The sequence below is a fragment of the Nansenia antarctica genome, assembly GCF_963989245.1.
Source record: "Nansenia antarctica genome assembly, chromosome: 3".
In the NCBI taxonomy this organism is placed as follows: Eukaryota; Metazoa; Chordata; class Actinopteri; order Argentiniformes; family Microstomatidae; genus Nansenia; species Nansenia antarctica.
This window is the reverse complement of record NC_137688.1, coordinates 77,824,650-77,851,036: the sequence shown is the minus strand read 5'-3', so window position 1 is coordinate 77,851,036 and position 26,387 is coordinate 77,824,650. Positions and strand designations below refer to the sequence as shown.

Below are 26,387 nucleotides of genomic sequence, written 5' to 3'. Positions count from 1 at the left end.
ACCCGCTTTTCCCCTTTACTGTGTCCCCTAAGACTTCTACTGCTTCTGCTACTTGTACTATTTCTCTGTTTCTCCAGTGTCTATATATAAAAATTAAATAAATAAATATATATTTTTTAACTTCTATCACGGAGACTGCGGGCCTGAGCTAGATTACTCTTCCTGCTACGACTGGTGGATTGATGATTCACTTGTGTATCGATTGTAAGTCACTTTGGAATAAGGCGTCTGCTAAATGCCAAAAATGTAAATGTAATGTAAATATAAATGTCTTTAAAAGGGTAGGGTAATGTTATGTGATGTATACAAGTGTTGATGGAGGTTTTATGGGGACGTCACCTTAATATCTCCGTGGTCATGATGAGACAGGAAGCCTCGGGGCTCAGCTGGACGTCCCCGGTCAGCAGCCCCACGTCCCCGAAGGTGGTCTTAAAGTCCCGGAACTTCTGATTGGACAGCGCTTTGATGGGGGAGGTATATATAGTCCTATCAGATTGCAGATCGAAGGTTAGGATAACACCCACATTCAAAACAACCATAGGAAATAATCCTGAGGAAAAAAAGGATACTTATTCTATATCAATGATAATTATATAATAATAATAACCTTTATTTGTATAGCACTTTTCCTGCAAATGTTGCAGCTCAAAGTGCTCCAATCATTATATAACCATCATTTGATTATTTAGTAATTTAAAGGCAATATTAAAAAGATGGGTTTTTAGTCTTGACTTGAACATTATGTGCTGAGGTTGAGTCCCTAATGTAAACTGGCAGTGCATTCCACAATTTGGGTGCATAAAATGAGAATGCAGCCTCACCAAATCTCTTCTTTTGTACATGTGGTACACAGAGACACAGCGTCAGAAGACCTGAGAGCTCTATTGGGGCTGATATGCTAGCAAAAGGTCTTTCAGATATTCTGGCACAGCACCAGAATATCTGAAAGACCTTTTGTTAGCATATCAGCCCAATAGAGCTGATATGACATATATATTAAATCAGAAGGTCAGGATCTGGGAATCAGGGATATCATATCACACCTGGTCATGTGTTTCTGGGAGAGTGCGATAGCGTATTCTGCCACCACCGTTTTGCCCGCTGACGTGTGCGCGGCTACAAACACAGACTCATGGGCCTCCAGCCTCAACACCGCCTGCTTCTGGAATACATCCAACTCAAAAGGCCACTAGAGAGAGAGAGAGAGAGAGAGAGAGAGAGAGAGAGAGAGAGAGAGAGGGATAGAGAGAAAGAGAGGGAGAGAGAGAGAGAGAGAGAGAGAGGGGGGGAGAGAGGGAGAGAGAGAGAAAGAGAGGGAGAGAGAGAGGGAGAGAGAGAGGGAGGGAGAGGGAGAGAGAGAGAGAGGGAGAGAGAGAGGGAGAGGGAGAGAGAGAGAGGGAGAGAGAGTGGATAGTGTACATAGCCTTTATTTATGTAAACCAGCTCCTTCCCTTCTTGTGTTTTTTTTCTTTCCTAACACCAGGGGAGCCACCCCTCCTAAATTTCGTTGTTTGGTACCTGTACTGTAGCAATGACAATAAAGACCATTCATTCATTCATTCATTCGAGAGAGGTGGTCAGTAAGTGAATAGAAGTAAAACACTGATCACCCTTGCAATTAGGGCTGGGTTCAAAAAATCGATTTCCCGATTCAGAATCGATCTTCATTAAAATGAGCGATTATCGATTCCTAAATCCCGAGATCGACCTTTTTTTTTTTTTTTTTTTCTTTTCTTTTTTTTTTTTGCTTGCAGCTTCAACCCGCAACGAGATCTCGTGCTACAAGAATTGATCATATCTCACGCAACGTGAGGTCTCAACACTAAAATCTAAAAACATGGCGATGGCAGGGACACTCAAGTCACCACCAGGCTTAAAGTCAGATGTCTGGGTGCATTTTGGATTTTAAAAATGTGACGATAGAGATGAGCTGGACAAAAGCAAAGTCATATGTAAATAAAAAGTACATTCATGTAACTGCTTTGGAGTCAATTCATTGATATGTTTAACAATGCTACATGTTATAGGGTTCCTTGAACCATTTATAGCATTAATTCTGAGAATCTCTTTCATATTCAAGCAAAAAATGTATATTTTAACTAGATCGAATCGGAATCGAATCGAATCGTGAATCGAATCGAATCGTGAGCTCACTGAGCTGGTGAATCGGAATCGAATCGTTTTGGGAAATCAGTGGCGATACCCAGCCCTACTTGCAATAACAAAAATATAGCCATGATTTGAAGCACACATTTCACAACAACAGCTATCATCCACAAGAAGTGAGTTTGTCACGAATGTAATTTGTGAATCCAGAACCTAGATGTAAAAAGTTCCGACCCTTAAAACATTTGGCAAGTGATGATGACCCTACTCCTCCACACCCGTGCTGTTCAACTTAGAGAATCTCCATGTCGCTGGGGATGTCCACCAGACGTTACCGACTTCAGCAGTCAACAGGAACTGCTTTTTATTTGGTTGATGACATTAATGTAACACGGTAGCAGAGGTTTTGGTTGAGGAGTGGGGGGCTTGCGCGAAATCGACGGGTGTGCACTTTTCAACGGGTGTGCTGTCAGACACTCCATTTAAACGAACAGTCTGAATTAGTGAGATTTCTTTTTAATTGATCAAACAACCATCATATTCATGCCAGTACGGTACCTTGAAGGCTGGGTTGGGGATGCGCTTGTAGAAGTCCTCACAGGGAGAGGTGATGTCTACAGGGATGGCCCATTTCTTCTCTTCCTGGACCTCTTTGGTCGTCCCATCTTTCTTCTCTGCTGAGGTGGCCGTGGTAGAGTCCTGCAACAGGAAGTCGAGAACTACCTTTCAATCTCTTAACACGACAAAACACAGATTATATATGAAGGCTGAGGGGAAAACAACACTTGAATATAGTTACACATCTATAATAATAATAATCATAATCATAATCATAATCTAAGGCACTCTTATTGTATCAAGATGCCTTTACTTGGTCAGAGACTTTACAACACTGAACTCTACACAGACTAAAGAATGTTATTTACATTTTCATGCAATTGAACAGTGCATTGGATTTGTTTTTCTAATATGAAGATCACTGAAGCCCCCACAGAAAAACCACTTCCTAACCTTTTCTGGTGTGTTTCCTCTTTTTCACCTAAGCTGTGCTGTCCCGTATGCTGAACATTTGAATATACTATATATATATATATATATATACACTGTACCTTAATCCCCAGATGTTCCAGGCTGTTTGTTCTTGGTAGTTTTGGGGCATCTCCACTTCCTTGGCCTTTCTCCTTATCCTCTCCCTCAAACTGAGAGTCAATGATGTCATCAAAAGTGGACAGGAGGGACATGAGGTTGACTTCTCCCTTAGTGGACTTGGCATCTTCAAAGTGTTTATAAAAATAAGGGTTAGGGGTAGAAAGAGTTGAGGCTGTTTTGAGAGCAAAGGGTAAAGTGTTCAGTGAGTGTAGAACATACATACAAGGTTCATACAAACCTTTGTCACTAAAATCCATCCCAACAAGTCCAGGGGGCGCTGTGAGCAAACCTGCAGGAAGGAGGGAATGTTACCAACACATACTGTATACACCATAACACACAAAATGAAATATTCATTGTTTTGAAGAGCAACAGTTGGTGAACAGAACAGACCCGCCGTTATTTCTAAAGGCCTGTAAGGTCATTTTATTATGAATAAAGAATTTCCCCACACAAGACAAGCAATGAGTATGATTGTTCCCACTCCAGACCTCCAATATGCACTGACTGGCAGACTTTTGTCTTTTGAGGTATACATACAAAGTTTACATACAAAGTTCAAATCACCATTTTCAAAGTCTATGTCCTCCTCCAGCTCGGATTTCTTCTTGATTTGCTCCAATGTAAGCTCCTCCATGCCTCCTATGTAAACAAGACAGAAACAGTCACAAACAAGTCTGCTACTGTAACATGCTGTCCCACACCAATGTTGGTATAGTTTGGCCGTCAAACCCACCAGGCAGAAAAGGGAAGTTGGTGTTGCTTCCTCGAAGGCTCTCAGACGGCGGCCCAGGTTGACGTTGCAGAGAGAGAGAGTTCTTAGCTGAGAGGCCGGTGTCCTCCAACAACACCTAGGAGACAGTGAAAGAGAGAGGGAAAAGGAGGGGGCGATGTGGAGGATTAACAACACTGAATCACAAAGTATGAAAATCAATGAATGAGTCATCTTAGACATTGTCACATGACATCCGAGCCAAAACGCACGTTCTTTAAGATGGAGTTATATCAGAGGCTTGTCAACTACGTACCTCATTGAAATCCAGCAGCATTCCTGTGGTCGGATCTCGAACCACAGAGAGGCCGGAGTGCAGGGGAGACGGGGCACAATGGAGGATAGAGTCCACATGAATGTCCCTCAGAGCCACCCTGGGGGGTAAACAACACTGTTACCTCAAACATGTCATGTCGTGATACAACAGTACTTTACTCACTTCAGGTGAATCATGAGACTTCTAACATCTTGACCACTGAAGGGCCCTTATCCACATCACCTCATCCTCAGGAAGTTATTCATTATCAACGAAATCCAAGGTAATCTAAAATAAATTCCAACAGGGAAAGTAAGCACACGCACTTCAGAAACTTCTGGAAAGCAGTGTCTGTGTCGTGTATGGGTAGCCAGGCCGGATCTTGCAGAAATCGCTTCTCTACATCGGTCTCCAGGTCCGCACTCATAGGAGGGAGTCCATTAGGAAGCTGTAGATGAAAGAGTGATGGAATGAATAAGAGGGATAATGGATAATGAGTAGCAGTACTGCGTAGCCAAACTTAAAACATGCTCTCTATTCTCTGAGCTTAATGACATATATAGGCCTAAAAAAACTCCTCCTATCGAAGAAATAGGTGGTAGATGGAAATATGTATATATATATATATCTCTCTTCTACGTATGAATCCAACCACAAACAGTCCTCTCAGACAGACCGTGCTTCGTGGGGGCAAGGGCTGATGGTGGGGCTGCGGATGTGTCATCAGCTCAAATCTCCCAGAGCAGCCCATCTCCAGCAGGGAGAGGAGAGGGAGGTCTGTGCGGCCCGCATGGGGCAGATCTGTAAGGGATGGGAGAAATGGGACATGGGATGAGTACATTCATTGCACTCTGCCATTGTCTAGTAAAAAAAACTATGGGAGAGAGCCCGATGTATTCAATGACAGGCATACGATATTTAATTCAAGTTAGCCCCTGGCCAACAAGACACTGCCCATGCCACTGAGCTAGCTAAGTAACAACGGGACGTTGCACAGGAGCACTTGTCTTGTCATGACACTTGCTGACCATCGCTGTATAGTCTGTGTGTCTCTCTCTCTGTCTTTCTCTCTCTCTGTCTCTCTCCCTCTGTCTCTTTCTCTGTCTCTCTTTCTCTCTCTCACTCTCTCTCTCTGTCTCTCTCTCTCTCTGTGTCTCTTTCTCTGTCTCTCTCTCTGTCTCTCTCTCTCTCTGTGTCTCTCTCTCTCTCTGTCTCTTTCTCTCTCTGTGTGTCTCTCTGTCTCTTTCTCTCTCTCTCTGTCTCTTTCTCTCTCTCTCTGTCTGTCTCTGTCTCTTTCTCTCTCTCTCTCTCTCTCTGTCTCTCTCTCCTCCTATTTCTCTCTATTCCTCTCCCTCCCTTTCTTGCTTTCCTTTTTGTGGGTTACTTTGTACTTGGATGGTTTCTGTTTTTTGAAGTCACTACGTGGACATCTTAGCTAGTAAAAACACTGTCTAGCCCCTCTCAAGCCAGTTCAATGTTACTCTAAAACACGATTCTGCTAGTTAACTACTAGTAACTACTAGCCCTACCAATCCTTTCCATCTCTGCGCCGCTGATGAAAGTTGCTGCAGTTTGTTATTGACTGTCGCTCCGGAAGTAGCCACGTTCGGTAGGCGGAAGTACATTCGCGTCAAATAATAATGTTAACATTTTACTTTAAAATATTTTGCTTGAAGAATTTGCTATGTTTCTGCTATGCGTTCACTGTAAATGAATAAATCCCCCCTTTTCAGTGTGTCGATTGATTATTTAATTTTTCTTAGTTTTTTCAAGCTCCCTAACAACTCCCGCCTACGTCATATCAACGCGCCTGTGTGTGTGTGTATGTTGTGGTCGTTTTCGTGCTTTGAAGCGGTCAGAGGTAAGCTAACGAAATATATGAAATATATTAAAAATATGAAACGCTGTGTTACTAAGACGATCAACTGACGAACCGGCGACATTTGTTCTTAGTTAGATGGTTTTTTACTTTTCGTCAGATCCATCTCTTGCAGCGAATGGCCAGCGAGCTACGCTGCTAGGCCCTGGCTGGTTAGCCTAGGCTAGGGAGGGAACGGCGTTAGCTGACAGTCAGAGACAGAAGACCTAGAACCTAAACCTAGAACATGAACCTAGAACCTAGACCTGGAACCTAGACCTAGAACCTAGACCTAGAACCTAGAACCTTGACCTAGACCTAGAACCTAGACCTAGACCTAGAACCTAGAACCTAGACCTAGAACCTAGACCTAGAACCTAGACCTAGACCTAGAACCTAGAACCTAGAACCTAGACCTAGAACCTAGACCTAGACCCTAGACCTAGACCTATAACCTAGAACCTAGAACCAGAACCTAGAACCTAGACCTTGAACCTAGACCTAGAACCAGAACCTAGAGCCTAGAACCTAGAACCTACAACATAGGACCTAGAACCTAGACCTAGAACCTAGAACCTACAACATAGGACCTAGGACCTAGAACCTAGACCTAGAACCTAGAACCTAGCTCACCGGCCCTAGCCTGTTGATGTCAAAAGCTAGCTACTATATATTTGTCATGTTGTGAGTAAATATGCTTATGCGTTTGTCTATAATTTGTCTGTTGCTGCGATTGATTGTCTCATTCCTTCTCTCCCAGGCTTCTCAGCAGGTTGACCATGGTGGTGTTCCCCAGCTCTCTGACAGAGGAGGAGGAGTCGCTGCAGAAGAAATATGCCAAACTTAAGAAAAAGGTTAGAAACATCAAATAATCACAATCACATAAACATAAAGAATCACATCACTCTCTACTTGTATTTTTGTATACTTCACTATATACGACATATTGATCGTATATATGTATCATAGCCTGTACAATTGCACATTGTATATAATCTCAATTTATATATACCACTGCACATATACATCCAGTCACCATTGTATGTCATTGCACATCACGCTACCATTTGCACTTAACTGTATAGATTGCTGTAAATACTGCTGTAAATACTGCTACTTATCACTGCAATATAATTGCTATTTGTTGCACTTCTGGTTAGACGCTCAATCATTTCGTTGCATTGTCTTGTACTATGTAATGACAATAAAGTGAATCTAATCTAATCTACTTAGCAAGCGGCCACTCATAAATGTAGACTGTCAATGACACCACAATTTAATATTACAGCGTGTGTGAGTAGTGTGATATCATGCCAATGAATGCATCCATCTTTATCCTCTAGAAAAAGGCGTTGTTGGCTTTGAAGAAGCAGAGTTCGACCAGCCAGACGAACCAGAGTGGATTGAAACGAGGTATTTGGCTCTGTCTTTATTTTAAAAGATCCACTGTTTTAAAATGGCGTGGCTGTCTAGTATCTATCCATCTCAGCTGATTAGGTTGTTTCTCATCATGACCCCCTCCTCCCCCAGCCTTGTCAGACCAGCCTGTGCTGGACACGGCCACAGCCACAGAGCAAGCCAAGATGCTGATCAAGTCTGGGGCGATCAGCGCCATCAAGTCAGAGAACAAGAACTCCGGCTTCAAACGCTCCAGAACGCTAGAGATCAAGCTCAAGGTAAGACATTGTGTAACGTGTTACAAATGTATAACGGTAGTGAAAATACATAGGATCCGATCATCATCGTTGGTACCATTGATAATAAACCCCTCAAAAAAAAGTTCGGAAATGTTATTTTGGTTGATTATTCCTCCCCTTTAATAATACCAATTGGTATTGTATTTTATATCGTTGGAAAGCCTGATTAGTCGGTACAACTTGTAAGGATCATGCATTCGTGGAATTAGCAACACAGCTAAACGTGTGGGTAGCGGCCCAAAAATATTTGCCAAAATCCCCTATATTCTTCTGTTGGTATTCACTCTTGTTTTGAGTTGCTTGGTGGATTGGATGATTGCATTCTCCCACAGTAATAAGGAAAAAACAACACATATTGGCCATTTTTACACTTTATTAATTTTACACTGTCAGGGACCTCAGCAGCGTGTGGAAGATCCATACGCAGTCACAACAGCTTGGCACCTCCTCCTCATGCTGGTCACCACCAGCCTGGTCACACACTGCTGTGGGACGGCATCCCATTCCTCAACTAGGATTTGCCGCAAGACAGCCAACATGGTTGTGTTGGTCACTCTGGCGCGTACAGCACGCCCAAGCTGATCCCACAAGTGTTCAATTGGGTTGAGGTCTGGACTCACGGCAGGCCATTCCACCCTCTCCACTCCCAAATTCTGGAGGTGCTCTGTGATGATCCTGGCTCTGTGGGGGCGAGCGTTGTCATCCTGGAGGATGGAGTTAGGTCCCAGATTCTGGAGATATGGGATCGCCACTGGCCCCAGAATATCATTCCTGTCAATTAGGTGCCATTCAGGTGCCAGTCACCTGTGACTGACATACACCTGCCTGCACTTGAAGCTCAAAACAGGAGTGAATACCAACAGAAGAATATTGCAGGGGATTTTGGCAACAAAAATTGGGCCGCTACCCACACTTTTAGCTGTGTTACTCATTCCACGAATGCATGATCCTTACAAGTTGTACCTCGTTGTAAAGGTGACTAATCAGGCTTTCCAACGATATAAAATACCATACCAATTGGTATTATTAAAGGGGAGGAAGAATCGACGGAAATAACGTTTCCAAACTTTTGACGAGTTTATATAGGTTGATACTAATGTGTTTTACATGTGTAAAGCACATTAGAATACATTACAATATATGTAAGACTTGATGTGGGGCGGCTGTGGTGCAGGAGGGAGAGCTGCCGTCTAATGATCACAAGGTCGGCAGATCGGCGGTTCAAGCCCCGGCTGGCCACATGTCGAAGTGTCCTTGGGCAAGACACTGAACTAGCTTGCCGCCATTGGTGTGTGAATGTGTGTGTGAATGGGGGAATGAGAGGCCGTTGTAAAGCGCTTTGGATAAAGGCGCTATATAAGTGCATATATAATTTACCATTTAAAGCCTGCACAGGTGCAACCCTGAGTCAATCGTAATGCCATTGAAGTCGATGCCTAAAGTAACAAGATAATTGCCCCGAAAAATGCAAAAATGTTAAAGCTTTCTATCTTGTATCATGGGAAACACATTAATAATATCACAATGATAAGATATATGTATCTGACATGATATATGTGTCTGTTTATTCTGATCGTTAGGATCCAGAAAAAGGACCGGTCCCAGCATTCCTGCCATTCCAGAGGAGCGTCTCCACAGATGAAGAGCTGCCTGAGGTACGGTGGACGAAAGATGTGAAGTCATCATTAATAATAATCATAATAATCATAATTCATTGTATTTATATAGTGCTTTTCCAGGGCTCAAAGACGCTGACGATATGGGAAAAACAGAAAACACAGAAACAACAAGCAACAGATGAGCACATAGAACACAGAGTTATTGAACAGGGAATAATTAACACAGCAATGTCCAGGGGGGAGGGGGGTGGCAGGGTTTGACGAAATGGTTAGGGGTAGGTTGTATGTATGGCCCATCATTATAGCCTATACCTCAGTCATCAGGACACATTTTAGCCATGACAGTTTTCTTTCAAATGAAATGACCCTTTTGCAGTAATTTTCCACCCTATCTTGGCCACAAAATCAATGTATATCCAGCGAATGTCCAAAAGTTATATTGGCGCTTTTACATTTTTTCCATCTCTCCTTTAGTCTGCCAAGAGATCTGCCCATAGAAAATCTCTGTACGAGAGGTAAGCCTACTAAAACGTGTATGCATAATTGATAAGATCCATGTTTTATCCACTTTGTTCTCTGTATCCACTGGTTTAACATCTCTCCCTCCCATCCCCTCTTTAAGCTTCGTCAGCTCAGGTGACCGCGCTCGGGAAGAGGAGGAGGGCGGTGGCGGCCCCCCCCTGTCCACCGCCAGCAGGGACGCCGCCACGGACAGAGAGAGAGACAGAGACCGAGAGACGACAGAGAGAGACAGAGACCGAGACAGGGAGAGAGACAAAGAGAGGGAGAGCCGGGAGAGAGAACGTGACCGGGGCAGGGACAGGGACAGAGAACGGGACCGGGAGAGAGACCGGAGCCGAGACCGGAGCCGAGACCGGGAGCGCGGCGACCGAGACAGAGAGAGAGAGAGAGACGGACCTTTCAGACGTAAGTCGTTTTTTTCTCTTATTGGCCCCCACCCACCCCCTTTCATATTATTTTCTATTGTCATTACTGGTGATAAACGAGGATAACAGAACAATACAATGTTGTCTCTGCCACTCATCTTTTTTACATTTTCTTTTAAACATTTTTACCATTTTAGCAGAAGCTTTTATCCAAATCGACTTATAATTAGAGGTTACAGGGACAGTCTCCCTGGAGTAACTCAGGGCTAAGTGCCTTACACTAGTGGTGGTGTTCCCAGGTGGGACTTGAACTCATGACCTTGCGATCTCCAGTCCAACTCACTATCCCCAAGACCACCACCCCCCCCCCTTCTCCCCCTCACTCTTTTTTCTGTCCGTCTCTCTCAGGATCAGACTCCTACCCGGAGCGACGGGGGGTGAGGAAAGGGAACACGGTTTATGTGTACGGCACGGGCCTGGTGGAGGAGAGCCTGCGCTCAGCCTTCTCTCAGCACGGCAACATCATCGACCTGTCCATGGACTCCCCCCGCAAGTACGCCAGAGCACTACCACGTCTCTGTCTGTCTGCGTGTGTAGTAGTGGTGTGATTGAGAGATTTTGACTAGATACGTTTTGGGGGGTTCATTATAGAGACTCGTCGTCAGGGATCAATTTTAGTGTCAATCATCTGTGTTGAGGTGAATTGAAAATGTAATTCGGTCAGTTGACAGTTCGGTCAGTACCGTAAACAACAAGGTTTATTAACATGCATGGTGCCCACGTGTGTTGCCTTTCTCTTAGCTGTGCATTCATCACCTTTGAGAAGATGGAGTCTGCTGACCAGGCTGTCGCGGAGGTCAGTATGTAGCTGTGGCTCGCTCTCCTTGGCCCAACATACTACCATTGTGCCCTTGAGCAAGGCACTTAACCCCAAATTGCTCCAGGGGCGCTGACTATGGCTGACCCCTGTGCCTAGAGCAAAACATACATTTCGTTGTACTCTTGTGCAATCTAAACATCATTGCAAACCCTATGTCCTCTGCCCCTCTTCTCTCAGCTGAACGCAACGACCGTGGGGGACATCCCCATCAAAGTCAGCATCGCCAGGAAGCAGCCAATGCTGGAGGCCGCCACCGGGAAGTCGGTGTGGGCCTCTCTGGGTAAATATCACTGTCAAAATACTACAACACTTGGGGGCGCTTAGGTGGTGTAGTGGGTTAAACGTCGACCATGTAACCACAGGGTTCCCGATTTGATTCCGGCCGTGGACATGTCCTGCATGTCATCCCTTCTCTCTCTCTATCACCCATCCTTCCTGTCATAATCTATACCGTCTCTATCAATAAAAAGAAAAATATGAGTGGGACTGCCCCACTCTGAAAGAAATAACGTAAAAAAGACTTGACGAATAACATGTTGGCAGAATCCTGGATTTATTTATTCTCTCTCTCTCTTTCTCCCACAGCGGTGCAGAACAGCGCCAAAGGCTCCTACAGAGACAAGAGGAACCAGGTGGTGTACAGTGAGGACTTCTTATGAGCAGGCTGCTGCAGCGTCGGCCCATAAGGAATGGAAACAGATACTTAGCGTTAGAATTGTGTATATTTTCTGTACTGCATTTCAATTTGTGTTACTGATGGCCTGATAGCAAAATACTGCACTGTGTGTCAGTGTCCCTGAGTAGATACACTCTCTGTTCCGGGCTGTGAGATGTTATTCGGAACTATTAGTGTTATTATGTAAATGAAAGGCCATATAGGCAGGTTGTGGTACTTTGCATGGTGGCCTTTGCTCTTGTAATCAACATTTTAGTTTGGTGGAGCTCAATAAATCATACATTTTCCCATCTGACTGTTTTAATGGGTTTTTCCTTGAGTCCTCAGAGGGACAGAAATATTATAGAAATATCATCTGCTATCAACAGTGATCTATCAGTAATGAGCCTTTAAAAAAGAATAAATCTGGTTCCTTTGGAATAGCATGTGATCATTCTTTGTTCCGTTATAGAAGCTCCAGTAAATTAGAGGGAGATGCACTTAACTAGATAAATAAAAGATGTGTGTTAATTTGAGCATACAAGGGGGTCTATATCTTCGAGGGTTCCCACGGGTCCTTGAAATCCTTGAACGTTTGTGAATTTGAGAAAAAGAAATCAAGGTCTTAAAAGTTTTTGAAAATAGACATGGGTCATTGAAAGTGCTTGAATTCCCCTCTCTCTAAAAAAACATATTCAAAAATGTTCTACTTAGCTCGTCAACTAGTTCTTTCTCAAACTATGCCGTGTTGGGTCCTTGAATTTGAGGGAATTGAGTCTTGAAAGGTGCTTGAATTTGATGTTTCAGTCATGTACAGTCATGTCCACAGGCTACTGTACACCACCTTTCAATCAGAGAGCTCAGTCTAACACACATTTAATTCAGGTAAACATTTACATATATGTACTTAATTACACATTGCAATTATTGGTTGTGTGTGAGGCAAATTATTTTATTTATCCATCCATTTAATCTGACATACTGTAACTACTCATACTGTTTTCGTGTGACATCGATGTTACATAAATACGTTAAAGTCAGACAACATTTATGAAGTGTTAATATCAAATGTTATGAATGTGTTATATGTACCGTACCCCTTTCATATAATGTGTAACCAATAATTCCAGTGCTAAGCAATGTAAGCTTAGAACAAAATGGTCCTATTTTCAGACTGAATGATCCACGTTCAAGTGACCAGGATCTACATTTGAAAGTTAGATCAGTTATATTAAGAGAAACAACACTCTCAAAGCAGTTTATAATAAATACACAGATTAAAATCTTTATTGTTGACCAGCCAGAGACAAAAATAAGGTATTTTCGGTATCTTTTCCCTTCTGCACACGTGTCCTCCTCTCTAACCCCACAGATTCCCCAGTCACACTTTAAACCCACGCTTTGGCCCGTCTAGGCAATCATCGATACATCCTAGTCCATCGATCCCACCACAACTCACAACGTAAGCTCTCCCTCTCCTCCCCCTCCCTCTCCTCCCCCTCCTCCTCCTACCCCTCCTCCGGCACTCTCTCTCTCCCTCTCCGCCTGCTCCTCGATACAGTTCTGTCCCGTGGTCTTCCCGTGCTGCTCCTTGAGGTGACGCCTCAGGGCAGGCTTGTGGGCGAAGCGCGCCCGGCAGTAGGCGCACCGGTGTGGCCTCTCGCCGCTGTGCAGGTTCATGTGGTCGCACAGCGTGGACTTCTGGGTGAAGGTCTTGTGGCAGAGGGGGCAGCGGTGCGTCTTGGCGTTCTGGTGGACGCTCATGTGGCGGTTGAGGTTGCTGGAGTGGTTGAAGTGCTTCCCGCAGCAGGGGCACACGTACAGCAGGTGGGTGGAGCGCGAGTGGACGGCCAGGGAGAGGGCCGAGGGGAAGGTCAGGCCGCAGTGCTCGCACGACACCGGCCCCGCCACCGTGCTGGACGTGGAGCCCACCACCGCCACCGACTCATCCCCTGCACCCTCATCCGTTGGAACACTCCCCAGTCCCCCCAAACCTCCCTCCCCACCACCACCTCCGCTGGAGTCGTCGAAGCTGTAATGGACCGGACCGCTCCCGTCCTCTCCCTGAGCCTCCCCTCCCACCCCGAATTCCACCCCCCGCGGGAGCTCGCCGGAGAGGTAGCCCCCGGACCTCATCTTCTCATGTATGAAGTCCAGACCGAAGCCTTCCCCCATGATGTCCACCGCGGTGGGGAGGTGCCACTCGTTCTGGTACGGCAAGCCCAGAGGCCTCCGCTCTAAGTAAGGGCTCCATTTCCTCTTCTTGAAGCCCCTCCCCAGTTGCCCCCCGCCCCCTTTGGGCTCCGAGAGCCGTCGTCGCCATGCGCTGAGTCCTTCTTTCTCGAAGCCGCTGATGCGGAGGGCCATTTCTGCCGGGGTGACGTCTTTATAGCTGCCGTCTCCCATGATGACCCTGTCCGTCTCGTGGTAGCCGCCCCCCTGGAGCTCCTCCGCGGCCTCCCCTCCGTCCTCCTCTCCCTCCTGCCTCTCCGCCAGCTCCTGGTCGTTGTCGTCGTTGATGCAGACCTGGAACACTTCATAGTCCTCGTCGGCCTTGTCCTCCTCTGAGACCTTCACCTAGAACATAGAACATTGAGACTAAGATGAATGTACCTATCGCTAAGCCACGCCCCAAAATAGAAATTGTCCAATCATATCACAGCAAAAGTCACGACAGGCAGAAAACTCGGACAAACAACTCGCTAATATCTGATGGTGAAAAGCTTCTAGACTAAATAATCTTTAAAAAAACTTGTCTATTACTTGCTGTGGTGAATCAGAAATCAGAAATAATAATAAGAAATATTCTTGTCATCTTTAAAAAACATGTCTATTACTTGCTGTGGTAAATCAGATATCAGAAATGTGCCAACTCCTGCCACTGTAAGTCATTGAATGTCATTCAGTCACGGTCGGTCAGTCAGTCACTGTCAGTGAAGCGTTGTTTGTTTGTCCAAGTTTTCAAAGGGGGCGTGGCTTAGCGATAGGTCCATTGACATCCAGGGTTTGCCATCACCAATGTCTAACATTTTATTGTTAAGTTGATAGTGATACCCGCAACATTGAATCGTCCCCTTTTTGAAGGGATGAATTATTGTCACCCGTTAACATTTCAGAATTAATCAAGACACTCTAATCCAGAGACTCATGTACTGCAGGGTTCCACATTAACGGTTGCCCGATTGCCTGGGGCAGGTCAAAAATTAAGTTAAAAAATCGCTAGATGATCGTAGAGTGAAGACATTATTAAAGCGTACGCGCTGATCAACAGACAGGTGGACAGGCGCAAACGCTTTAATAATATCTTCACTCCACGATCATCTAGTCTGGTCTGGCGCCTGCGCCGTCCGTTGTTCTTCCTGCACACCGATACACAGATCCAGGATCCAGCAGCGTCGTCGCTGTCGCGCAAAGAAACCCGGCAATTTTTTACTGACCCCGGGCAATCGGGCAACCGTTAATGTCCAACCCTGCCAATGCACTGGAATGTTTGATTTGCAAATTCCACACAGACCTTGATCAGCGGCTCGTCCAGTGTGGGACTGCCGTTGTCGTGTCGTGCGTCTGTCTGAGTGTGTGTGCCTGTGATGTCGTCCTGGGACTGTTGGGGGCTGTGGAGCTGCACTGAGGTGGACTGGTCAGCAGGGGGAGACACAGAGCACATTGTGTGGCTGCTGCCACTGACGAACACTGGCATGGATTCCTCTTCTGTTTTGATGCTCTGGAGAGACAGTAGGGAGGAAGACAATGACAACATATCATTGGATAGGGCCATTTCAGCCGCAGCCCCGTTCCTCTGGAGCGCCCTCCCCAACCACATCAGACAGGCCAACACCCTCCCAACATTTAAAAAGGCCCTCAAAACCCACCTCTTCAAGCTCGCCTTCACCAGTTAACCCTCTCCCCCTCCCCTTCCCATGTGTCCCCAGCACTACCTTAATTAGGCCCCTATACTTTCTTCTATTTACCTTTTGTTTCTTTTTATTATTACTACTCGATCTTTTCAGTTTGTAAAGCGTCTTTGAGTGTCTAGAAAAGCGCTATACAAGTCCAATATATTATTATTATTATTGTTATAGATATACACATAATAATGAGGTATAACAAAAATGTTGTGATATAAAAGCATTGATGCAACTGAGAGAGGCTTTGACTACATTACAACTGCCTCCTTGATACTCAGTCAGTGGTAGGGGTGGAACGGTTCAGGGGGTTTTCCTGACCCCATCAACTGGGATGTGATCAAGAACGTCACTGTTGAATAAAAATCTAATAACAGCACAAACCAGCACATCGTGTTCATCATTTTTGTACTGGACATTGTATTACCCAATTTATCTTAGAACACTTATTGCCTTATGTTCAGGGGTGCACATAACTGGTGCGCCAGTGCGCATGCGTCACCAAAATGCATGCTGCGCGGCAGACCAGCTGCATGAAGGCGCTCTTGCGCACCAACAGCTGGGAGCGCTGGGAGAGGAATTTACTTCCTCAAAATCCAACTGCTGACTGCTGACTGCTGCATCACTGAGGCACCCGACGAGCCGTCAAAATGTCAAAGAAGCAAGCCCCACTAAGTAACTATTTGCCGGCGCTTCCCCTCACGAAAACATTCGGAAAGTATCGTAACTCGTACTTTCATTCCGCGTATCGCGTATCGCACGGTTATCACGGTTATCACGCCGACACGTGAACATTCAGTCCCGAACGACTCGTCGCTAAAAGGAAAAACAACACCAAGGGACTTCACGTTTCTTTTCTCTGAAGCTTTCAAACGTTCAGACGTTTGTTTTACAGCTTCATTATCGCACCTAGACCCCTGACCCAGGGAATATGGTTGGGAATTCTATTAGAAAAAGAAAAAAAAAAGACTTCGTTGCACAATCAAAATAATGAGCTATTTAAAGTGATGGCCTACATTACAACATCCTCTACCATGGTTGAAATTGAGGACAGTGATAACTTACAGCAGTCAAGAGAGCAGTGATGATGATGATTAAGCTTGTAGCATAAATAAATGCTTAGGCTGTAACTTTTTGTTGTAAAGTTGATTTCAGTGTTTACAGAACAGAACAGAGCAGTGCTTAAAGAGATGTCAGTTGATTTCATTGTGTTTAAAGGAGTCTGACAGACTTTCATGCTTAAAGAGCAGTCATTTGATTTTGCATTTGTTTCTTTTGTTTTGCACACAATAATTTGTTCGTTCATCTTTATTTATGAATAAATGTCGTTTTGCTAATATAAGTTATCCATGTATCCCTTTTTCATCCATCCTGTGGGACGGGTCGTGACTCGCGAGCTCGGGGAGCACCAAGCAGCATCCCTAGGTGCTCCTCTGAGCACTGGCCCCAAAAAGTTATGTGCACCCCTGCTTATGTTACCAGGGCTTAAAGTGGGATAAAATCCTGTGCCTGAAACTTTTTCTTGGGGAGGGGGGTCACAGTTTGAGATATTGGGAGAGCGGGTACAGAAGACAGCTTCTTGTCTCAATGTTTAAATGCATTAATACTATTTTATAGTCAATACAAAATATATGTCTCAATGTTAAAATGCATGAGCTGTACCTGTATTCTTGTATTCAATTATGCATTGAAGTGAATGTAGCATTTATCAACAAACAACAACAAATAACCAAATGCTACAGTATTTACATGCTCAAGAAAGCAAAAACATTGAAGAGGTAACAGATTAATATATTCAAGACAATCAGATATTCAACAATTACAAATAATTGTTCACTTCAGTAGCTCACATGTCAATCAATCAATATCATATATCAATAAAATAGAATAAATTACAGTCTGGTACAAGAGCAATCAATGCCTCATACAGCATTAGGCTACACAACAATCTGAGACTAAAACCTGGAACATGGAATCTGTGTATGCACATACAATGACTACCGAGTGTCTCCTGCTTTCGTTGCTGTTTGGTACTAAACTGTGTCTACTCACTCTTCATTTCTTTTAGTTTCTCATCGATTTGCTTTTCAATGTCCAGAAGACTTGCTTTCTTTTCTTTGGCTGAACGGCGCAGGCTGTTAGACTTTGCAATGAAGGTTAGTTTGCTAGTGGTCTCTGCCTTGTTTGCATATTCATCTGCAGCTTTCTCCAGGGCGTTGGCATCAGCCTCAACTCTAGCTCTCTTTTTTTTCAGTTCACCCAGTTCATCCATGAGAGACTTTCTTTTCATGTCAAGAGTCTTTCTATTTCTCTCTCTCTTTTGCTCATCAAGGTAGGTACAATACTTCTGCCTTGCACCTGCAGCTGATATAAGCAGTTCTTATGTGATCGGAACTTCACACACTCCTCCAACTGCCCTAATGTGGTCGATAATGAGTCTCTGGGCCACCAAGGTCTGTTCCTTCAGATTCTCTACCTCAACTTCTTTATTGACAGAGAAACCCCTCTCCACACTTGCCTGTCCATGGGACATCACAAGAAGCACCTTCACCACATCCCAAAGTCTTTTGAATTCAGTGCTAGAAACCCATGGTCTCATGAAACAGAGTATCCACTCTATCTGAGGTGGGGGAAAATTCTCTGAAACCTGGAGTGACCAGAGCAAAATCACAGAACGCCCTGTACTCTCTCAAGACATCATCACACACTGACTCATTCACTTGATTTGCAGTGACAAGGGTTTGCAGGACTCTTTTCATTTTGATCACACACTGCTCTTTGTGAGCAACCATTTGTCTGGGATCTAGACACTGCCCCCAGGGGTCTATTGTTCTATTTTCCCAATTTTAATAATTTTAATTTGTAATAAGCTTATGTAATCCCAAATGGAACTATCAAGTGTTGCATATCATTGTATTCAGCGCAAAATGCTCTTTTGTGGTATGTTATCATATATAATTTTAGGAGACACTGGGCCAGTTTCACAGACAAGGCTTAAGCCTAATCCTGGACTAAAAAGCATCTTCAATGGAGATTTTACATTGAAAGTGTGATTTAGTCCAGGACTAGGCTTAAGCCTTGTCTGTGAAACCGGCCCTATGTGTATTTCAAAATGACCACGAAAGCAACATACAAAATAAAACAAAAAACAGTTCTAAAACTTTACAATATGTATTGATTACAAACTGTACAGAATGAGATAGAAGACTTTTGGATGTTGAAAATTGTTCTATGAGGCCTTAGGTATAAATACACTAAAATAAAACACTCCACACAAGTATATAACTATAGACAAAACTGTTAGCTCAGTTCACAGACGTTTTTGGACAGAATTCACATTTCAAAGCAGTTTCTTATTCATTTCTTTGTATGTGTCTGAAAGCCCTGTGGAGGACATGGTGCGTTCTGGTCTGCAGGTGCAGCTAGACTGTGGACAGAAACTAAACAATGGTCCTTTTGAAGCCAACTGGCCCAGATTTATTTCCTGCTAAGGGACTAAGCAATAATAAGAATATAAGAACATCAAAACTAATGAACCTCCTCCCTTCTCCAGGCCACATTACTATACTGACCCCCAGCAGTGTTTTTCATCTCTTGTCTTCTCTCCTCACCACGGCATCGCGAACTATACAAACTAATTATTATAGGCTATACGATAGCCAGCAAGTAGGACGAATCTGCAAATCACATGGCTGTGATATACAAAAAGATCTACCTACTGCCGATCATTATTATGTAGCATTAGCGAACAAGCAAGTTAGGTGGCATCGCACTACATGAAAACATTACCTCCGATTGGCTCGTCGATATAGAGACTTCTGGTTGGTCTAGACGCGGGGGTGGGCTCTACTTGTAGCTACAATGTAGGTTTCACCATACAATTTATTGTTCTTATGCGGAACGATAGCGAAGTTATTATACAACAGTGTTCGTTCCATGTCGCCGGCGACATGCTCGGTGAACATATTTTAAACACAATGTATATTTCCAAAACTTTTCCAAAACAGTTAAGTTAATTCCATAACTTTTCCAGACTGGAAAATAGTTTTTCAAATTCCATAACTTTTCCAGGAATTTCATGACCGTGGGAACCCTGACTATAACAATACAGAATAAAATATATACATGTCTTTAAAAGAACAAACTGATTACTTATTAAGCCACTATCACTTATATTCTCCTTCTTGGCACCACGTCCCATAAGGCTTCCCGTCACTACTCAGGGTTTTTCCTGGCTCAAAATGAGGCGGAGGTGGTACCAGTGGTGTTTGACATCGGGGGGGACCCATGAAGCAGGGCTGTCTGGGGGTCCTTAAAGGAGCATCAAACACTTAATTTCTTGCATTCTGGTGAATTGATATGCACCAATTTGTGCCCTTTCGCCATCAATTTATGGTGGAAATGTCATTATATATGTAAAGGAAAAAACAATATTCAGGCACCAGATGGCCATTCAAAATATAATGTAATATAAGGCTCTCAGGCATTCTGTACTTTCAAATATGTATTCTCCTTGAGCAGTCAACATCAACTATCAGCTGTTTCGCTAGCAAACACGAAAGATAAGTTATTTGTGAAACAGCGCCCCCGCCACCACGTCGGCGTAATGCCGCAATTGCAGTTTTTTTTATTTATTCTCCCGCGCCGGAAATCCGGCACTGTGCCGGAGTACTTTAAGCCCTGTGTTACTGTTGAGGGGAAGCTTGCAAGGAACACATTTAATTGTACAGTTTACAACCTGTATCCTGTGTCCTGTCTGAATGTCCTGTCTTACAGTTTACTACCTGTGCTATCCTGTACATGACCAATACACTTTGACGTGACTCTGTCATGTCTTATTATAGCCCTCACCAGGGGAGCCACCCCTCCCAAATTTCGTTGTTTGGTACCTGTACTATAGCAATGACAATAAAGACCATTCATTCATTCATTCATTCATATACCGTACTTTTCATTTTGTAGTTAATTATTTTATTTTTTTAATGTCGAAATGAAAGCATGGTTTATGGGAATTTTGTATTTGTACTGGATTTTTGTCATTCTATTTCTCTTTTGTTTGATTATATGTTACCACTCCCTTGTGTTATTCCCTGAAATAAGAATAAAAATGTATCACATAAAAAATAAAATAAAAACACCATCAGAAAGCGGGTACTGACCCTGGGCGCTCCCCGGGAGTTGCGGGGCTGCATGTACTTGTTCAGGGCTCCCCGGCACTTCTCCACCACGTGCTCCATCTGCAGGTAGCTGGCGGCCGTCAGGTAGTTGACGATCTCCTTGGGGCTGAACTGAAGCACCCCGGTGTAGCAGGACTGCAGCAGGTCACACACCACGGACGAGCTGTGGAGCACCGACACCTACGACAGAAACACGACAGAAAAGAATTTACCACAACACTTTTTAGTATACTTTAAGTATGATGTTATCAGTGTGTTTGTGTGACTTGTTCTAGATGCTTCCTCTAAGAGGAATCTTGTAAACATGTGCATCTGAGATAACCTAACCTGATCTGATAATATCCTTGTATTGCCACACAACTTGCGGGGTCTGAAATTAACTAGCTAGATAGCTCGGTATGTTACAATCGAGAAGCGATAGCTTTGCTGCCTATAAATGAACTCTCTGTCCATGTTCAAATATCATCACTGGTCACCCAACGAGACAACATATCTTTGTCCCGTCCTGGCCAGCCATCCCACTTGGAAAGTTCTGGTCATGTCCCTCCTGTCATTGACATGATAAACACAAACAGCCACCCTCAGTGAGTAGCCCTCAATGCTGTTCCCTTCCATTGTTTGCATTCCCACAAAGTTTCTTTCAGATATTGCATTGAAGAGTGACATAAATAAACAGTTTCAAAAGCATTATCATTTCAAGGTAAAGTTGTGAATTGTGAACACAATAAAACAATGTAATAATTTGTAAAACAAAACAACAAAACTTTATTCACCTAATAGCAGGGGACAGCACCATCTCATGGACAGAATATGGTACTATCTATCGCACTGTATAATGGGGGCGTTAGACACACAACTTGTTGAATTAAATGTGTCATTTCCCACTGTATGCACTTGTGTGTCCGTCTGTGAATTGGGCTTGCACATCCACTCATCCATCATCATCATTATTAACTTAAGCACTGCGTTTTTGAGTGGTGAGTCTGTGTCTGTGTGTGTGTGTATGTGATTGACCAGCCTGGGGGAGGTGTGTGTGTGTGTGTGTGTGTGTGTGTGTGTGTGTGTGTGTGTGTGTGTATGTGTGTGTGTGTGTGTGTGCATGTGTGTGTGTGCGTGTGTGCGTGTGTGTGTGTGTGCATGTTAGTGTGTGTGTGTGTGTGTGTGTGTGTCAGTGTGTGTGTGTGTGTGTTAGTCTGCATGTTAGTGTGCATGTTCGTGTGTGCGTGTGTGTGTGTGTGTGTGTGTGTGTGCGTGTGTGTGTGTGTGTGTGTGTGTGTGTGTGCCCACCTGCAGGTTGGAGGAGGGGTTGAGGAGGAACTGGTCTCTGAGGAAGGAGAGAGGGAGGGAAAGGAGGGAGAGGGAAGGGATGGAGAGACAGAGGGGGAGTGTGTGTGTGTGTGTGTGTGAGACACACCTGCAGGTTGGAGGAGGGGTTGAGGAGGAACTGGTCTCTGAGGAAGGGGGAGCAGGCGGCCAGCACCACCTTGTGGCCCCGGAAGGTCTTCCTGTCGCTGGCTTCGATGGTGATGTCACAGAAGTGCTGCCGCGCCCTCAGCAGGTTCATGTGCTTCAGGGTGGCGTCACCATGGCCGGGCAACCGGAAACACAGCATCTCCATCTTAACTGTGGAGGAAGGAAGGGACAATGGTTCTCTACAGGATCCCCTTCAAAATCCTACTCACCACTTACAAAGCCAACAACCTGGCCCCCTCCTACCTTGCCGACCTCGTCCCCCTCCACACCCCCTCCCGTTGCCTCAGGTCTGCCGACCAAACCATCCTCAAGACCACCAGGACCAAGCTCCGGACCTGGGGTGATAGGACCTGGGGTGATAGGGACCTGGGGTGATAGGGACCTGGGGTGATAGGGACCTGGGGTGATAGGGACCTGGGGCCTCATTCATAGAACGTGCTTAGATCAAATTTTGATCTTACCCGTGTCGTACGTAGAAAACCACGTCAACGTAGTGATTTATACAATTTCAACGTGAGTCAATTTGATCGTGGAAACGATCGTAGCTCGACGTCGAGTATTCAACTTGCTTACGCACATTACCTACTGGTTATGCGGAGTTATTACAGGCATGTGAGCCGCACTGGAAAAACGTTGCCTACTGTAATTCATGCGAAGTTTAAGTGGCTCGTAATAAAATTAACGATGTTGTTACCAGCCGAGAAAATGGGTTAAATTCAAGATTTAAAGGGAACTAATGTTTATGATTGTATTTCAGTCTTTCTTTATATCCCTCCGGAGCTGTCTATCTCTCTTCAACATGCCTATGCCTTGCCCGGCCACGCGCTAAATGATACTGGATTTCGAGTTGAGTCGGGATGAGGGGGAATGGCACCCCCCCTGAAATAAAAACAGTCCAAATCATCCCCCTTCTAAAACTGCCATCCCCCCTTTCCATCCCTTATGTCATTTTATCAATGAACGTGGTATTACTGCCCTCTCCCGCTTCCAGACGCACGCCTACCCTATAATATAGTATTAACGCCCTGTGATAGCGGCTCAAATAGCGGCTGAATGAAGCCAAGTGCTATAATATAATATAATACAGACAGTATATAATATTGTCAGTATTGTCTGTCTGTATTATATTATATTATAGCACTTGGCTTCATTCAGCCGCTATAATTGAGCCTCTATCACAGGGCGTTAATACAAACCTCATTCACCTGCGTTCAATTCCAAGTATGTTTGGTATTTATAGAAGGAAGCACGTACGCAACTTTAAACCATCTCAGCCCGTTTTATAAATAATGCTTACGTCCGTTTAGAAAAATGTGCTTACGTGAAAGTCAAAGATGACGTTCAAGTACTTTTTTATGAATGAGGCCCCTGGGGTGATAGGGACCTGGGGTGATAGGGCCTTTTCAGCCGCAGCCCCGTCCCTCTTGAACGCCCTCCCCAACCACATCAGACAGGCCAACACCCTCCCAACATTTAAACAGGCCCTCAAAACCCACCTCTTCAAGCTCGCCTTCACCAGTTAACCCTCTCCCCCTTCCCATGTGTCCCCAGCACTACCTTAATTAGGCCCCTATGGGGTGGAGATGCAGAGGGGTTTGAGAGAGGGACAGAGCAGCAACTGGTCCCTCCGCTCCACTCCTGAAGTGTCGAGAAACTTCCTGAACATAAGGCCTAACTTAAAAACTAGGGCCCAGAGTTTTTCCTTGGTCTGGAAACACTCTGGTTCTACTCCTCAGACATGACTGGCGTACTCTATTCAGAGAGCAATGGGAGGGATACAATGAGAGTAATCCCTGGTATCCATGATGACTTTGATCATTTTCGTACATTGAAATGGGTCAATCCCAATTTCAGCTATATCAAAGGATGACTCATGAGTAGGAGTTTAACCAATAATGATCATCCAGTTGACACAATGCTTGGATATTTGCATAGACTCACTTACTTACTTACTTACTGTGATGTACTCAACAGGAACATGCATGTGACTGTTAACCCACATTCTCATTCTAGTTAATCAGATAAGATGTAGGCTAACCTTGAAGTGTTCTCAGACATGGCTTGGCCTTGGCAACCTTTGGGCTGTTGAGTAAGGTTATTCACTCACATACAGTCAGCTATAAAGCCTTACAGTCAGCCTCCCTGTTCTGTAAATGCATGTGGAAACGTACTGGGGTTTAACATGATTAAAAACACGTTACTGGTATCAACACGGCAACACTTGTACTCCTAAAATTGAATACAATTCACTGTATATGGTCGTTTATCACGCTTATTAGGACCTCTGAACTTGTTTTGTTGAATATTGGTTGAACAAAAAGAACATTCGACATTCTATGAATGATGACTGCAGGAGGATATTCCATCAACGTCGATAATGAAAAAAATACAGGCTTATTTCGATAAATCTCGCGAGAGAAGCAGGTTTTCGATCTTGTTAGCGATCAAGCTGCTAATGATTGCTAGATAGATAGATGGCGCTCAGGGGGCTGTGGTTGTTCAGCTATAAACGCGCACACTCGGATCTTTTGCTCGCAAACACGGTCGGTCATTGAAGATGAAGTGGTACCTGTAGCCGTCGCTCCCAGCAAGGTTGTTGTATGAGCAAGCGCTCGAACCGACGCTTGGTGACCGGGATCTGAGGCACGTCGAGCCGACGCTTGGTGACCGGGATCTGAGGCATGTCGAGCCGACGCTTGGTGACCGGGATCTGAGGCATGTCGGACCGACGCTTGGTGACCGGGATCTGAGGCATGTCGAACCGACGCTTGGTGACCGGGATCTGAGGCATGTTGAGCAATAACCTTCTTCCCCCTGCTGCCGTAGAGGAGTCTCTTCGAGCACGGCGTACAGAAACAAGCACCCGGCTCCCTCAGTTTGAGGCACCACGTCCCATAAGGCTTCCCGTCACTACTCTCCTCTATCCATGCCCAGCGCCATTTATTCTTTACTCCCCGTTCTAGTATAGCTGTGTCTTCGCCAGGTTTAAGAAACTTGGCTTCCATTTAAATAGACTCTTACTAGAGATAGCGGGCTGCTAAAAGCGAACGTCGCTACAAGCTAACATTACACTCATTCAAACTTCTTAAGGCCCGCCCCACTACTCTGCCTCCGATTGGCTAGAAGTCGTTGGTTGGCTTGAGCAATGTGATACCATTGGTAGGCGGAACTGTCTTTTTGCTGAAGACGACTCTTTAAATTACGATGTAAACAAATAGCATTAAATCAGTTCGCCTGTCAGATTCGACCCAAGGACCGCCAGTGTGTCGACCCCCCCTGCTACTGTATGAATTACTACTGCATGAATGATGACTGCAGGAGAATATTCCATCAACGTCGAGAATGAAAAATACAGGCTAGTTATTTCGATAAATCTCGCGAGAGTTATCAAAATAAGACTGGATTTTTTGGTAAATCTCGCGAGATCAAAAATCAAAATAAGCCTGGATTGTTCCTTTAGAGACGTTGATGGAATACCCCCCAGGTGAAGCAGGTTTTCGTATCTCGTTAGCAATCAAGCTGCTATGATGATGGCGCTAAGGGGGCTGTGGTTGTCCAAATGTGTGTGTCGCTGGCTGACTTCCACTGCCTTCTAACGACCAACCGACACACAGACAGGCTGTTTAGCTTAGCTAGCCAGCTAGCATGACCTTCTTTTAACTGACAAAAACCAGTAGCAGTGCCTAGCTTAAAGTTCATGTGTTGATGTTTGCTTACCTGCCATTAACCGTTCTTCTTAAATATGTTGTCCTCCAATAACTAACTATAAACTAGCTGCTACTAACCAGGCATTCGTTGTGTGTATAACTTTGTTAGTTTAGCCTTGTTTTCCAGAAGAGCCTAGCTACATACTCATTTCCCGTGACAACAACAAAGATAACAAACGGCCGTGTTCCCTTCGCAACGTCACTGCCAATTCCGCCCTACAAAACACACGACAACGGGTCATCTCATCT

At 44.6% G+C, this 26,387-nt stretch overlaps 3 protein-coding genes across 3 annotated transcripts in view; 1 reads left to right on the top strand and 2 right to left on the bottom strand.

Moving 5' to 3' along the window:
• skic2 (SKI2 subunit of superkiller complex) overlaps positions 1–5,858 on the bottom strand; it is a gene marked incomplete at its 3' end in the record, with an annotated part of 39,336 nt that extends 33,478 nt beyond the window's left edge. Inside the window, exons 1-11 of the mRNA XM_080526805.1 lie at positions 5,813–5,858; positions 4,960–5,084; positions 4,610–4,731; positions 4,284–4,401; positions 3,992–4,106; positions 3,823–3,897; positions 3,494–3,544; positions 3,216–3,379; positions 2,665–2,805; positions 1,044–1,189; positions 340–486 (exon numbers count right to left, since the gene is read on the bottom strand). Coding sequence (XP_080382931.1) covers positions 340–486; positions 1,044–1,189; positions 2,665–2,805; positions 3,216–3,379; positions 3,494–3,544; positions 3,823–3,897; positions 3,992–4,106; positions 4,284–4,401; positions 4,610–4,731; positions 4,960–5,084; positions 5,813–5,825 — 1,217 coding nt within the window. The 5' untranslated portion in view covers positions 5,826–5,858. The remainder of the gene's footprint in view (positions 1–339; positions 487–1,043; positions 1,190–2,664; positions 2,806–3,215; positions 3,380–3,493; positions 3,545–3,822; positions 3,898–3,991; positions 4,107–4,283; positions 4,402–4,609; positions 4,732–4,959; positions 5,085–5,812) is intronic.
• Positions 5,859–6,115: 257 nt separating this feature from the next.
• nelfe (negative elongation factor complex member E) lies at positions 6,116–12,018 on the top strand. Its single transcript, XM_080527774.1, has 11 exons — positions 6,116–6,144; positions 6,902–6,995; positions 7,485–7,554; positions 7,672–7,817; positions 9,419–9,493; positions 9,932–9,972; positions 10,080–10,384; positions 10,753–10,897; positions 11,146–11,200; positions 11,402–11,504; positions 11,810–12,018. Exons 2-11 carry the CDS (start codon positions 6,921–6,923, stop codon positions 11,881–11,883), a joined length of 1,089 nt encoding a protein of 362 aa, XP_080383900.1. The 5' UTR covers positions 6,116–6,144; positions 6,902–6,920; the 3' UTR covers positions 11,884–12,018.
• Positions 12,019–13,068: 1,050 nt separating this feature from the next.
• On the bottom strand, positions 13,069–26,260 carry LOC308154436 (zinc finger and BTB domain-containing protein 12-like; the record flags this gene model as incomplete). Its single annotated transcript, XM_080527597.1, has 6 exons — positions 26,149–26,260; positions 22,373–22,581; positions 20,941–21,138; positions 15,394–15,600; positions 13,392–14,456; positions 13,069–13,083 (listed from the first exon to the last, which is right to left on the bottom strand). The coding sequence occupies exons 1-6, from the start codon at positions 26,153–26,155 to the stop codon at positions 13,069–13,071; spliced, it is 1,701 nt and encodes a 566-aa protein (XP_080383723.1). The 5' UTR covers positions 26,156–26,260.
• Positions 26,261–26,387: the final 127 nt, after the last annotated feature.

Bases quoted from the DNA above. Each gene is read 5' to 3' on its own strand.
- nelfe (XM_080527774.1), top strand. From the start codon at position 6,921: ATGGTGGTGTTCCCCAGCTCTCTGACAGAGGAGGAGGAGTCGCTGCAG. The intron at 9,494-9,931 runs GTACGGTGGACG...TCTCTCCTTTAG, and splicing joins CAGATGAAGAGCTGCCTGAG to TCTGCCAAGAGATCTGCCCA. The intron at 11,201-11,401 runs GTCAGTATGTAG...CTCTTCTCTCAG, and splicing joins CTGACCAGGCTGTCGCGGAG to CTGAACGCAACGACCGTGGG.